Source organism: Rhyacophila brunnea, unplaced genomic scaffold (genome assembly GCF_057557595.1).
Source record: "Rhyacophila brunnea isolate RB1 unplaced genomic scaffold, BYU_Rbru_1.0 scaffold_2, whole genome shotgun sequence".
Classification (NCBI taxonomy): domain Eukaryota; kingdom Metazoa; phylum Arthropoda; class Insecta; order Trichoptera; family Rhyacophilidae; genus Rhyacophila; species Rhyacophila brunnea.
In genome coordinates, this window is record NW_028232859.1 from 44,172,469 (window position 1) to 44,188,253 (window position 15,785).

Genomic DNA, 15,785 nt, shown 5'->3' on the forward strand with positions numbered 1-15,785 from the left:
AATTCAAAATATTGCTGTCAATTTGATCTGTCATTCAAAGTTTTTTTAATCTAAAATACCTGAGAGTTAAGAAAAAAAAACTTACGTTGTGTCAGTTGTTCGATAGATTTTCCCTGACAGTTCTTTTCTTGTACAACAATCTACGAAAGCTAACCGATAATTGAGCTGTTTTTTGTATTTGATCGGCGGCAGTTTTCTTAGACGCAGATGATGCAATCGATTCGTTGAAGATTTAAAGACAGTTCAAATTGGTTATGTAATTATTATTAAACAAAATCCCTACAACTAACATCAAAAGGGCCACATAACAACCATTAAAGCAGATATAGATACATTTATATTTTTATGAAGTGCAAAGGTAGTTTGAATTTATGATTTTTAATCAATATTGTTTTTCGTGGTGGGTCTCAGAATCTCTGGTATCCATGTCCCTAAGCCCACCACCGATCTTCATGATCAAAATGATTCGATAACTTAGATATTGACATTTTTATTCCAAAGATATTTTGTGTAATTATTGGTAAAAGTTTTGTTTGATTGATAAGTTCTGTTAATTAAAATAAATATTATAAATTACATTATATTAAATGTGAATGACATTAAAACTACGTAATATTTGATATTAATGTTTATAATAACTATTTTTAAGATTTAAATTCTAGTTTAAATCATTACTATTTATTAGATAACATTGTTATGTGCGTTTAATTTATTAAACTATGTTCAGTAGATGAAAGAAGCTTTGAATCAAATTTATTATAAAGTTTAAATGTTGAATTCTAAGCTGGTATTAACTATTAATTTGTTGAATGGAAATAAATTGTATTATTTAAAATAGTACATAACATATTGTCACCTCAATACTACAACTAGATAACTTGATTTTCACTGTTTTTGAGATAGCTATTGAATATGATTCTATATGTCCATCTCTACAAAATGATAAAACAAGGTAAATCAGAAGTTAATGGGAACTGTATTAATTTTGTGTTTGAAAATATTAGATAATTTTAAAACCATAAATGCATTAAACAAATAAAATAATATATCTAAAATGGTTTTATATACAATTGGACATTATTTAATTGTTCCCAATTAGACAAGCACAATTTTTTCATTTTTATTTTAAATAATAATTATTATAGCCTAGATTTATGTTAATCAAGTGTTTAAAGTTCATTTTCCTAACAATGACCAAATCAGAGTTATCTAGTTGTAGTAAATTGAGGTGACGATATAAATATTCCACATAATTTTAAAACGGTCGAGGTTAGTTTCATCCGCGTCAATAAAATCCTTTTAACTGATGAATAATGTTATATTATTATTACTATTAGTTACATCTCACTTGATGTAAATCTGTCTACGTTCGTTACAAAGGTACTCATTTCATATCGCATTTCATGTGTCATTATTCAAACAATCGCTAGTGACGCAAAATGTGAAAGTGTAGGTACGTATCCATTGAAAGTGTATGCACAGAATATTATTATGATTTGTGTGGTATAAGTAGGCACCTAATATGTACATTATTTTAATAAATACGTTTGAAACAAAATATCATTATATTCATTATAAATGATATTTTGTTTAAATATACGAATATAATATTATGAGTAGATGGAGCAATTATAATCGGTGGTTTTATTTAATATAAAATTATCTATATCGGTAGCCTCAAATAATTTTAATATATTTTTTTTAATATTAGATATACGACTATAAAAGATATTAATGTAAGATAAATTGAATAATTAAGAGTAGCACATCACGATGTAAAAAGTTGAATTACGTATTTGGTATAACGCGGAAAGACCACAAAATGAACCATCGTTAAACGAGGACGACAAAGTTGATTGAATGTTAAAAAACCGTTGGACAAAAAAAAAGTCTTACTATATCGATGGATTCATCAAATTTGTGTCAGCGAATAACTAGGGACTTAAAGGAGTGGGGAATTCTAGGAGATACCTTCATCCAGTAGTGGACTAACTCCAGATAATGACGATGAATATACATAGCACTCAGCTGCTAGAATAATGAGTATTCTTCGGTTTGGTTCGAATAAGCGAATAGTGTGATACTGACGAATCTGATACTGGTTTTGTCGCCATTTTCATGAATAATAAATTGGGTTGTAGGAGGGGTTGATTTAGCGTTAATCGAAGTGCATACAGAAGCAGGGGTCCCAGGGACCTTTTTAATAATAAGCAAACAGTCATTCTGTAAATGTATGGTTTTCTCGCTTAAAACAATCCACCAAATTTTTTACTAAATCATTTTAAAAGGGGGAATAGAAAAATTTACTTTATATTAATATTACGAAATGTAAAATTGTAATATTACAATATAAATCTAGTACTTACCCATAATTAATAAGGTGATAACAATGAAACCCGGGTTTCCATGTCATTTTTGGGTAGGTAGGTGGGTAAATTTTGTTAAAAAGGAGAGGTGGTTAAATCAGTATATGGGTTTTAATAAGTACCAGTTTTCCTTCATTAAAAAAACAAATTGTATATTATTAAGTCACTACATTTTATTTGGAAAGGTTTGCGTAATAAAAAAAATGTTGTAAATAAACCAGATACCTACAGTAATCTGTATATATCCCTTCTTCACAAAGTAAAATTTCGTCAACAAGCCAGTAAATCAACATAGATTTCACAATTCGTGGTTGAATGTTTGATCGAGAGTTATGACTAGCTTTATGATTTTAGATTGTATTTAAGTATATTTTGTTCCACCAAGGCTAAATTTAATTGAATGCTATCCCTCGTCAAAATTATATAGATGAATACAAATAATTGTGTGTATTGACAATGACACCCATAGACAGATTCATAAGTATATTAAAAACTATTAGGTACATACATTATCTACTTATTTTCAAATTGAAGAAAATTAATTTTTATCCAAACAAACGATAATTGAGGTCACTTTAATAGACCTCCATAGGGTAGTCAAGTTATCATATCATGGTCCACATATCCTAAAGTGGGTCCCCTACCTATCGCTAAGGAAGAGCAGTGTGATGTTCTACAGTAGTGTTCCAAACTAATATTCCGTGAAACCTTTTCCACCACGTAAAATTAAGGGTATTTTGCTTATTTTTAGCGATTTTTTCTATTTTTATTCTTTCTATCTTGAATTATTGAGTTGTTAGTACTTGGCATCATATTATTATGAAGCATTGATCTCGACCCATTTTTTGGTAGTCAAGTAACATGCGATATTTCATTATATTGGATAAATAACTATTTTCATTAGTCAAGAAATACACTAAACATAATTATAAAATAAAATTACATTTAATTGTATCGCAGTCACATATTTTTAAGGAAAATAGTGTCGTCAGCGACTTTTTAAAAAAGTATAGCAAATTTGTGATGTGTGTTTACCTCACTTAACTAGTCGAATCGCCAAGCCGCCCCCCCAGGCTAGAGCCCTGTCTGGATTAACATAAATAAACAATGTCTGGATTATGACAATTGATACTTTGAATGTCTAGAAGGTAGTTACGTAAATTTTATATAGACGTCTGGAACGAAGGTTAAAGTATAATTCAATATTAATTAATAAAACTATATAGACATATAATAATATAATATCATAGTACCTATTTATTATAGATGTCAACTCATCGACATGTGCATAATATTGCATGTCATTCAATTCTAGTTTACGGTTATTTAATATGTTTATAAAACTGAGAGTTTCGTCAATCATATCAAATGAAAAACTGATTGAGTCGAGACCTTGTAACGATATAATTTTAAACGCAGGATATGTGGTAAAAATTTACGGAATCAAGTGTTTTGTTGTTTGTTGTCGAATAGTTTAGGAATAATAATTTAGGATATTGAGAAATGAATGATAGTACCATAACAAAAGGCTATGCACGCATTAATACTAAGAAAAGCCATGAGATTCAGCGTTTACTTAATGGAATAAAGTGATATCACTTGACCAATGGGCGTTAAATGGACATATTAGATACCTACATAAAAAGGGTTACATGTAAAATGTACGTATTGCATTTCACCGTACCACCGTTCATCGTCAACTGTCTTACAAAAAAGAGATGGCCGTATAGAATTGAATTAAAAAAATAACGCGTTGTTAGTGAAGTATTGCACATAGTAGGTAATATTCCGATTTCATTAGATTCAATAAGAACATTAATTTGATATTGATTCCTATAGAATATCTGATAATAACCCTGTCATTATTGACAAATATTTGACAGGTACAATTTTATACTTTCATAAGTAATGCACCTATCAGAATTTTATATAAATTATACGATAATATTGAATTTATAATTTATTTTAATTTTCTTTTGTCTTTTCCCTTGTATTTCGACTATTTTTACGTATTTTTAAGTGCGTTGTTTAGACATTATACAGCTAACTGCATACGTAAAAAAATCCTGACATGCATAAAAAGTAATCATTTTTGAAAGTTTGAAAATAACGTAACCGAAAATTTTCATAACTTTGTTAATGATAGTAATTTCAAAATAACTCATGGGACGAATATTTAGTTCAAAAATAATTAATAGTAAACAAATAAAAATATTAACAACAGCAAATTTAAACTATAATTGGTTCACACCCCTCATAATTTTGCTATTAATACAATAATTTCAATATGTGTCATATCAGTATCATTTATTAGCTAATATTCGTGTCCGCGAATGTGTTAAAACTATTTCTTTCTCACATTGAATAGCTCCTTTTCTACCCTTACCGTACAGTTTTGTTGATCATAATTATACAATTTATTACCTACATAAAATCAAACGTAATTTTCGGTTTGCATACTTGATAAAGCTCAGCGTGTGAGCAATTATCATAAAGTAATCTTAAATGGTAAATACGAATTGATAAACTCATAAGTTATTGCATTGGTCATATTACTCAAATAAGTTAATGTTATTATTGGGACTATTGCACGGGTTGGACCATGATCACTTCCATCGTCATTATCCACCATCTCATTTGAATTTTTATGCCAGTTGGACACGTTGAGAGTCTGATGGTTCTTTTTTACTCCATCCAACCACTGGAGTCGAGGTCTCCCGGCGCATTACCGTCCTTCCGGATTTGTCGACTATTGTCGCTTTGATGACAATGCTTCATTCGTTTTCTCACGTGTCCTGTCTAGTGGAATGTTTGTGATTGTTGTGATATCCAGATCATTGCGGACACTACAGTTTGTGATTAAACTGTATTTAGATCGGGCTAAAAATCTTGATTATTTGTTTCTGATCAATAGTTGTTCGATCGACGTTCATGTTTCAGGCCCGTATGATAGTATTGGCTTCATAGTAATATATAATATTATTATCTACTTATTTGCACAGTCCGTATTTACTAAATCAATAAAACTTCACTAATACTTGGAATGACAGTATTTTTTTTTAATTTCACAATTTTTTTTATCTCTGTTCGAAAGTATCTGTTACAAATTGTGTTTTATAACTTGAAATGACCGTAAATTACACATCTCAAAATATGTATAACAGACAAAACCTTTTCGAAACAATAAACATAATATTTATAGATGGCCCTCGTAGTTCAGTGCGTAAGGCACTGGCCTTTAATCTGAGTCCCCCATATGCGATAAATCACAATAAATTTATTTGATTTTCTCAAAACCTAGGTGTTTGTAATTGAATCTCTTCTATTACTAAATAAACTACTGTTTCACTACAAAACTATGATTGGGCCTCGTAGCTTGTTATAGCGTTAAAAAGAATACATGTACTTACATATTCAAATTCAATTAAAATTTATTTATTGATATATAAATAAACACCTAAAAGTTTATACCACAACCACATATTTAAAATATTTAATGGCCCCGAAACAAAGCAGCGCCTTTTTTTTACTATGAATAAAATAATGTGCAAACTAATCAAGAACTCAGTAAATAAATTTTTGTTTGCTTCAATATATCTGGCGCAGAAATCATTTAAAAGTGGAAACATGGCGAACTTATTTATTTTCTTTTGTTATTTTGATTTCCAAAGCTCCAATTTTTTATGAATGCCTTCACTTTGTATTTTTAAACCAGCGAATGCATTAGTGGTCCTTGCATTGATTAATTAAGTCATTTTTTTTTCAACTAAATAGACAAGCTTAACAACAAACTTCGTTCTTAAGCAAATTTGCCTCAAATTTCAACACTGTGATTTGATATTTTTATTTCATTTTTTCACGAGATAGAAAGCGCGCTTCACAATGGTATAGAAGTGAAGTATTATAAAATTAGTCTCCATATTTTCAGACAGGTTTGCAAACAACCTTTTATAGGACTGTTTTTTTATGTAGTTTATAACTGGCGGCCGTTTTATAAACTATGCATTTGCAAACTGCAAACCTGTGGCTACATTAATTAAGTTAAACCTTTCGCGCCTCCCTTTGCAACACTCCGCGCCTCCCAGTTTGGAAATCGCTAAGTTAAAGTATTAACGTATGTGCTACAATGCAGGACAACTTTGTATAATTTGTAAGTGTGCATTTTGTCAATAAACCCCACGATATATAGAATATTTTGTGTCAATGGGTCAAGGAATATTATATTTATAAAGCAGATTTTGAAATTGTTTATTAGATACCTAAGGTTATTCCTATGGTTGATTATAAGTATTGCTAAGTATATAAGAATATTAGATTATGTGGACTGTTTAAAATGACAAAATCAGTAAGGCAAGGTGTACATTACATATTGATAACTTAACCATTTACGATAAGGCGTACAAGTTTCATTTATTATCAAAGGTTATATTTCTGTGTGATGAAACATGCCTTCAAAAAAGTCACTGACTTTTTTAAAGTCAAGGTTTAAAAATAATTAACCGATAATTTTATTATTACACTCTACAGCAGGTAGGTGGACTCGAAATAAGGTCTTCTTTTAACTATACACACATGATGTCAAGTTCATTCAAATAAGGATGACAATCGTGTGTCACAGTCAGTGGCGTACTGTCACATCGAGAACAAAATAACCACAGATAAAAGTAGTAATAACATTGTATGTTTTTATGAAATGTAATCATTGATATTTTTTTAAGCTCACAAATAAATCTTTCGTAAAGTTACTTATCACACTTATTTGGAAATCAAAATTGGTAAATTATATTCATATATACATTGTTTATTAATAAAATCATTATTACGATAGCATTTTTTCAAATGTAATTTTTCTTAGTAGGTATGAATATATCTAAAGTATTTTCAAGTTATGTATGTTAGAATGCTACATTCTGAAATCTTTGAATTATTCGTTGAATACAATAAATGGTTTATTACAATAAGCTTAACAAAAACTTATCGACGTTCTAATTTATTGTAATTCATATCAGTGGCAGGTTTAAGGACTTGAAGGCTCAAAGCACTGACTGATTTTGAACCCCATACGATATAAAATTAAATAATAAGCATAACATCCGAGTACTAACATATCCAGTAAACATAACGATATATCTATCCAATCCTATCCATTCAGTATTAAAAATCACAGTGATGAATAATATTAGTAATTTTTGTACGTATCTATTTGGTTGGTTACGGTACCTATAGGCCCTTTTGATGTCAGTTGAAGAAACTTTGGTATACTTGAATAATTTAATGATTAATTTGAACTGTTTCAAGGCCGTCGAGAAAGAAAAAAGAAAAAGAAAATCGTCGGTGTTCTATATTATGGATAATCCTCTTGTACTGAGAATTTTATAAGAAAACTCGAGAGTTGATGTTTATTTTCATGTTCCTGTGACTTGGTATTTGTTATATGTAAGTAATTAATTAATATTATTTTAAATTACGATGCATAACAAGTCAAGTCAGTTGGATACTAAATAATGATGAACAATGCGTGTTAGTTTATTTATTTATACAGAAAATCAACAGATCATAGGCACGTGTTCCATATTCAAATGTATATTTGAATATGGAACTACTATAATAAAACGGTTATATTGTTTCTTATGTAAGAAAAAAACATCTCTCACGTGCAATATAACAATATGGAAAGTTTATCAATTTATACCCACGATGACGTTGGTGGTAAGTCGATATTTTCAATTCGAGTTTGATTCAGATCAAACATTCGATGAGTTGAAGAAATTGCTAATAACAATTTTTCGTAAAACAAACATGTTTATATAATCTTCACTATACGAATGCCCATATTGTAAGCGAAAATCTTAAACTGACTATTTTTTATTGAGACTATTATAGATGCAAAATAATCCGAAATACGCAGCTGATGAAAATGCAATAACGTAAGAATTTATTCAATCGTTGTGATGTTTCAAATTATCATTTTTAATATATTAAATCTAAGCTAAACGTTGTCTTGTATCATCACTTTCGTGCTGGGATAATTATTTATTGAAATGATTTATTTTATAGTACAAGCATAGAGTTGATTAGTAATGTTTTTGAAATGTACTATAATGTTTTAGATCAAACGAATGGTATAATTTGGCACAAAATTAGGTGCTGCCACTTTTGTGGACTCTCTCCGGCTACTTACTTACGCCATTATTTTTCCAACTTCCATATTTAAATAAAAAAATATTCAGAAATTTAATTTTTAAAATAATAAAAAAAATTAAATATATATACTATGTCCAATTCTGCTAAAATTCAGGTTTCTTAAATATGCGTTTGGATTCAGAATAGACCTAAGCAAGTGGCTAATATCTATTTCTCGTAAAAAACATAAAATAAATAATTATAAGATAAAAAGAACTTTTTATATACAACGTTTTTAAATTTTCTGTTGAATCATATAAACTTGACTTGACTTGACTAGCTTAAACGATAAATAAAAATTATATTTGATAGAAATAATACTGAAATGTCATTTTGACACTCATATTGATTTCCATAGTAACGCACGTATATATTATTAATTTAGTTGTTAGGACCCTAGCAACCAATAATAGTGGATTGGATTACGGATTTCCTCCGAAATAACTTTTCATACAAAACATTGAATTCTACTTATGCATTGGCATCGTGTTCATGTTCTAAAAGTTTCAAATGTCTAGCTAGTCGGGAAGTTAGCTAGAAATCGATTGCAAGATTTGTGCTGGACAAACAACCACCGGACAAATAAGAATACGACCTAATAAAAACGTTATAAAATGATACTATGTACCTCCATTTTGGGAGGGAGCTATATGATCGTCTTAGAATCGAACATGATATTAAAAAAAATATATAAATAATAATGCGGTATAGCGAGGATAATAAAACATTTGATTATCGCATTTACTTCTTCAATATTTCACGGAAAATTTTTGATATTTTGTTTAACATGGGTTATAGAAAACCTTTGCATATTTCATAACTAAACAAACTTAGAAATATTTTGCTTTTATTCACATATTTGAAAACTATCGAATTGTATTTAATTTATTGGATGTTTGTTATGTGATACTGTATTTAACCGGTGTTTCCTTTTAAATTTGTGACGCGATTGACTTTGTGACGAAATTTGATATTTACTTGATCGATTATATCGTCAGGATGGGTCTAGGACGATTCGGCGCCTGGACAACTGGGCGCCACGCAATCGAATAAAATTTGAAAACAAATACCTAGACGTTGGTGAATTAAAGGCATTTTAACACACACACATATATATATATAATTTTAATATTTATAATTAAATTATTATATTATTATTTAATACTTGGTGAGAATTTAAATATGAGCACGTAAATAATGATTTAATTGGGAATGTGTTTAAGTTTTAACGAGAAGAGAGTTATTTTATTTATATAAAAAGCCTCGGGCATGATAAATCTTACTACGTAATGAATAATATTATGTTAAGAGCAAAATGAATTGAAACTTAGATAGAAACTGATTAAAGTTCCTCGTCTACTTTCTGTATAAAATTGTAACGAACGTCTATTTATTTCATTCAATAGTATTGCGCCCAATTGTCCTGGCGGCCAGTTGTCCCATTTCCTCAGGATGTAACCAAAAAAGTTTTATACGCAAGTAAAAATCCCAAGCACTCCACTGGAATATTCAATTAGTATTGCAGTCGTATAAAAAAGATTAAATGTTAACTGAACAATGCATTGGTATTGCTTTATTTGGGAACTTCCGCCATTGAAGTGTGACCTACACAAAAATATTGAAAACCAATGCTGCGTAGGTACAGTAAATAAAATGTATGTATGTACAATTCATTTGAAATGATACACTAAATACTGTCATCATAATCGATCAATATGCCAAAGTCTTTGCGATGGACACTCGGCTTGATTTTAGCATTGGCCCTTGACCTCCTCCTGTGGCCCAGTATTCTTTTCTCAAAGAAGCATTGTGGCAAAAGTGGCATTGAGAAATATTCTTGTACCCTTTTCGACACTGTCCTTACTCCCAGCGCATGCGAAGTTTCTTAATTTGTCACTTTCTTGAGTTTATTACGAGGACTATTTTCAATGCTTATATCTCTGACATGCGCTAAGTATGGTCGGTATAGTGTAGCTTCAGACTTTTAAGATGCAGGAGAGTTTTGACAATCGGTATGAGTAGATTTTGATACGATTAGTGTTACGGGTCCGTATAGTCATCATAAAATCTTCCCCTTATTGGTGCCTCTGCGCGATTTTTAAATATGCAATTTAATTAATTTATTGATAATTAACAAGTAGGTAGGTATCTAAAAACATAATTTTTTTTTTTTATGTTTTGTAATTAAATTTAATATTCATACGGCACGATAAATTGAAAAAAATAAAAATATTATGTTTTTTTTATCAAAAAGATTATTTTAAACTAGGCACTTACACTTTTTTCAAAATTTGTTTAGTCATATTTTAAAGAACGAAGAAAGATTTACTGCAAGTTTATTTTTCACTAAAAAAAGTATTTTAATGTTTTTAGATGTGAATTGATTATTTAAAATAAAATTTATCAGTAAAACGTGTTGAATTGCAGTTTTTTTCTAAATACAGAGGATTAATTAAATCGTTTTTACAGTAAGTTGTAAAAACGGGTAAATCCCAATATTTGCAATAAACTACATTTTGTATTAAAGCGCCTGCTTTAACGTTAATATCGTTTTCCATTGTATTTTAAAATTAAAATATTATGCCAATTTATTATAGATTATTACATATTGTCTAAAATTATATATAAAATACGTACATATTTTTTGTAAAGTTTAAACCATTTTATCGGTTTTTGAAAATATGTATACACTTCAATAATTAGTGTCATTCACTCAATACTTACTTCTTTTTTCTTCATTCTCGTTTCTGATTCCAATGATGTTCGCGGTCATTGTGGCCTCCATATCTTACTTTGCCCGGAACAGGTTATACTTGCCGAATTTATTTGCAGTCATGGATATTTTTCAGATACGATATTTGCCTTTTACCAAAGTCTTTATGCCCGCCAATTTGGGTTTCCATACACACGTAGAGAAGATAACCACAGCTAGATGCATAGTTTTAACTACCCTTATAGGTACTCATTGAATAGGAAGGAAGACTGACAACCAGTACCTCTTTACCAAGAAGATAAATACATATTATAAAAACACTAGAAAGATACAAAAAAATATTAACAGTTCATATGGTGACATTTTTAATTATTTCTGTTTCCAGACAAATGTATGTACTGGGCTAAGGGATGCTTCCGAATGAATATGAAAGCACAACAAGTCAAAACACGATACCCCAAAGTCATAAAGATAGGTTATTATAGCAAAGCGTGATGGAATGATAAGGTTAAGGGCGTCAGGCCGCATTTGGTTCCCTTTATACAAAAAATTATGTTAATAACACTGAAAAAGATAGACAACTGTTTATTTTTGGTTGATTCGAAACTGGAAAAAATATTGGTTGTTTAGGTTATTAAAAATATAGGTTTTTTCCAATATGGAGTTGTTTTATTTACTGCCTCTTATAACGACTGCTATAACTCTATCTGTCATGAGACTCAGAGCATCATTTTGCACAAACATATTTCAAAAGATTTAAAAAGTTTTACGGTACTTTCCCGCGAGTTCATTTTTGGTGTGTACCATAAAGTATAGTTCTACAACTTATCATTTTAAAACTTACATCATCCATAAAAATTGATAAATATTTTATACATCATCTTAATGACTTTAAAACGTTTTTTTGTCTAATTTCTATAAATCTATAATATGTATTTACTATTTTAATTTTCATTATAATACGAGAAATGTCATCGAACATTAAATTTTACTACATCTTTTTATGACTAATTTTATGTTATATATTTTATTGAATAGTGTGTCAAACATGTTTAAAAATATGTGAAATAAAAGGCACATGCAAATTTCTTCAAACATATTAATTAGTTTAGGAATACAAGTTTTAGAAGGTATGACGTGTTAAGATAAAAATCAAAACTATCTAAAACAATTTTACTGATTACAATTAAACTGTTTTGTTGTTTTAAATTAAGTACATAATGAATGTCGTCGGTGAAACAAGATTAAAAAAATATCAACAAATGAAACCAAATTTGAATGGATATTAATAAACTATCATTAACTTTATTTATATAACAAAAAACTACTCTGCGAGGAATTATAAATGAATAAAATTAAGTGTGTTTTTTATAATAGTGGTAATTATTTATAATATTATAATATGCAATCGTTAAACAATCAAACAATCAGTGAGAATCCAGGAAAACGGCAATTAATACGATATAATAATATAATCGACATGAGCTTGGTGACACTACAATACTATTTCAACAACTAATTGTTTTAAAGATGCTTGTTTTAAAAATCTGAATAGTTATTAATAGATTCTTTGTTTTCGTGTCACACACTGCTCATAGCTAAAGATTTTAAGAAACCACCCTTCACTAGGTAAGACCTATGCGTAGACGATTTTATTCTTCCGTCGAACCTCGATGAGCCTTTTCAAATTATTGTTTTCTTCTATGTTGCCAAAGATCTGAATAGTTTATTGAATACAAATTTTAGAATCATTACTAACAGATTAAACTATTGTATATACATAATACATACGATCTTAAAGTTCAGCGCTCTTTATTGCTCATACATAATTTGGTCCAAATCCATAAAAACGACCAGATTGCAATGTTTAAAGTTGCACCATTGGAACTCATACTTTACACTATCTGGGTGAGTCTGCTTATTTATTGAAGTATCGATCCGTCTATGATTTGTGCGAATTAATTTTATTAACCAAACTATCTCCTCGGATAATTTAATTATGATCATCACGCAAATACAATAACTCCGGACACCGTCTACAACGGTGGTTCTCATGTGCGGCCACCAGAGGATTTTGTTGCGGCCACCAACATTATTTTCAGTATTTAATTTAATTAACTGGGCTAACGTTAAATATGCGTTATTGGAAATGAGTCATGACCAAGTACTTAAAACCATTTCAATAATTCCACGGTTAAAAAATTTTGGTCGAAGTTATACATTGACCAAGAATCAAGTCAATTCAAAGAATTGGCAACAATTGCTTTATTAATATTGTCGATTTTTTCTACTACTGTATACTGTAAAAGATCATTCAGTGTAATGCATTTCATAAAAAAACAAATATCGAAGCCAGTTGACAGAATGATGTAAACTTAGAAGCGGCCATGCGGCTCGCATTGGAGAAAATGAGTATTGAGGAATTTCCATCTGCATTATTTTTAAATAAATAGATATGTACTAAAATATTCAAATGTCTTTTATTAAATGGACTTGTCTACAAATAAATTGATCCATTTTTTTGTAAATAAAATTTAGCTTTAATTTTTTCGAGAATTTTTTGAGAACTACTACTGGTCTATAATAGTCATGTTAGCAACATCATCATAATATATTTAAACAAAATGTATTTTCTATAATAAGAATTTAAGAATCTTAGCCAGGTCACACAGACTAGACTGCATCACGTCGAATTTATCGATATGATTTTTTTGTCATTCAAAAAACACACGTTACTCAATATACTGCTGAACATAGTGTCGTATTTTTATGTAGAAAAAGGGCTGCTAGTCGCATGTAAGTAACAAAATTTACTCAACATGGGCTACAGGTATAATAGCGAAATATTGCTTCGGCGCTCGGGCAAATGCTACTGTTCACTGGAAGTGATGCGTGACGTCAACATCCCAGTATGTGTGCGTGTAAAAGAGTTGCAACATTGCCGGATTTTGATTTATGATAATATCGCAGTTGAGACGATTTTGTATATGCTACCGCGCTTACATCTTAAATATTGCCTAAATTAAGTATTTTTTTGGATGTGTTCAAAATTCATGGATGTTTTGTATGACAGTTGATATTATTTTGTAAGCTCATTTTATGTTAATATATTAATAATGATCAGTGATACTAATTATGAAATGTATTTTTTTATTTGCAGAAAGCAAGATTTATCCGCGGTAAACGACTGATGAAGCAATGAGGAAACCAGGATAAATAAAAATTTCGATTTACTCATTTGGAAGATCAAGTGAAATACGTAGTATACACCAAGTATTCAAATCAAGTAGTGGAAAGTATAAAAAGTTTCAATGATGCGATACGTCAAAATGTTTTTCCGGAGGATATCCAAAGACTTGAAGCAGAAGGAATTGCTGCCTCTGAAAATACTCTTCTTTGTGCATGCGTCAAGTAAGATTTCTTTAAATTTATATTATTATTTTTATTCTAATTAAGTGTGAATAATATTTCTTTGTGAGACGGTTTGTATATTGTATTCTATGTTTTTAACATTTATATGTTTTACCGCCCGCCGTGATATTAAAATAATTGTGTGCACAAATTCGAATGTAAAGCACAATTAATGTTTCCATTACTATTTTATTACAATTTTTCACGTCATCGCGACAAACACAGTTGCCGAGCGGTCTAAGAGGCTGCAGTAATTTTGAATTGAAGTTCTGTTGGCGTGGGTTCGAATCCAACTTTCGACAAATATTTTTATAGTTTATATACACTGCTGACCTGTTAATTAATATTTAATTACCACATTTAAATATCATGTTAATTATATTCAATGGCCAGGAATGCAAACGCGCCAGTCGCGTTGTCAGCACTAAATGAATTAATAATCGAATACTAGACTAATTAAATTGACGATAAAAAATATTCTTCTATTTATAAAATATCTTAAATTTTGTATGGTTTAATGGCATAATTTTAGATATTTAATAAATAAGTGAACATTTTTTGACTATTATCTAATAGTAACTTGAATTTATGGTTTAATTGAATTTTAAAAAGTAACAAATACATCAGTGGTCGGTAACCTTTTGAGAGACTGGGCAAAACATATACATGTTCCAAATAACTTTCGTGTAGCGGAGGTACACAGCATCGGGCTACTGATATTTTAGTTTTTAGTTAGGTATTTATAAATGTATTTAGGTATATACCAATTTTATTATTGTTTGGGTCAATCAACAGGATAAATCACAGAGAATAAGTATAATTATAACATAAAATAAAATAATATGTGATGGTCCCAATAATAATTGATTATTTTAGGAGCACATTGCAGGAGTACGGAGCAATGGAGCAATGGGGTTTTACCCGGAGAACCGGAAATGTAGATATTTTATAAATAGAAGAATATTTTTTATCGTCAATTTGTTAAGTCCAGTATTCGATTATTAACGTATATTTGGTTAAAAATATAAATTAATAATTTGAGAAATACATATAAGTAATAAAATAAAATATAAAAAATATTTGTCGGAAGTTGGATTCGAACCCATATAAAG

The 15,785-nt window shown here is 29.4% G+C and overlaps 1 protein-coding gene across 1 annotated transcript in view; it reads left to right on the top strand.

The window, feature by feature from the left end:
* LOC147072373 (uncharacterized) overlaps positions 1-15,785 on the top strand; it is a 95,137-nt gene that overhangs the window by 38,240 nt on the left and 41,112 nt on the right. The window contains exon 2 of the mRNA XM_085947684.1: positions 14,423-14,673. Coding sequence (XP_085803810.1) covers positions 14,574-14,673 — 100 coding nt within the window. The 5' untranslated portion in view covers positions 14,423-14,573. The remainder of the gene's footprint in view (positions 1-14,422; positions 14,674-15,785) is intronic.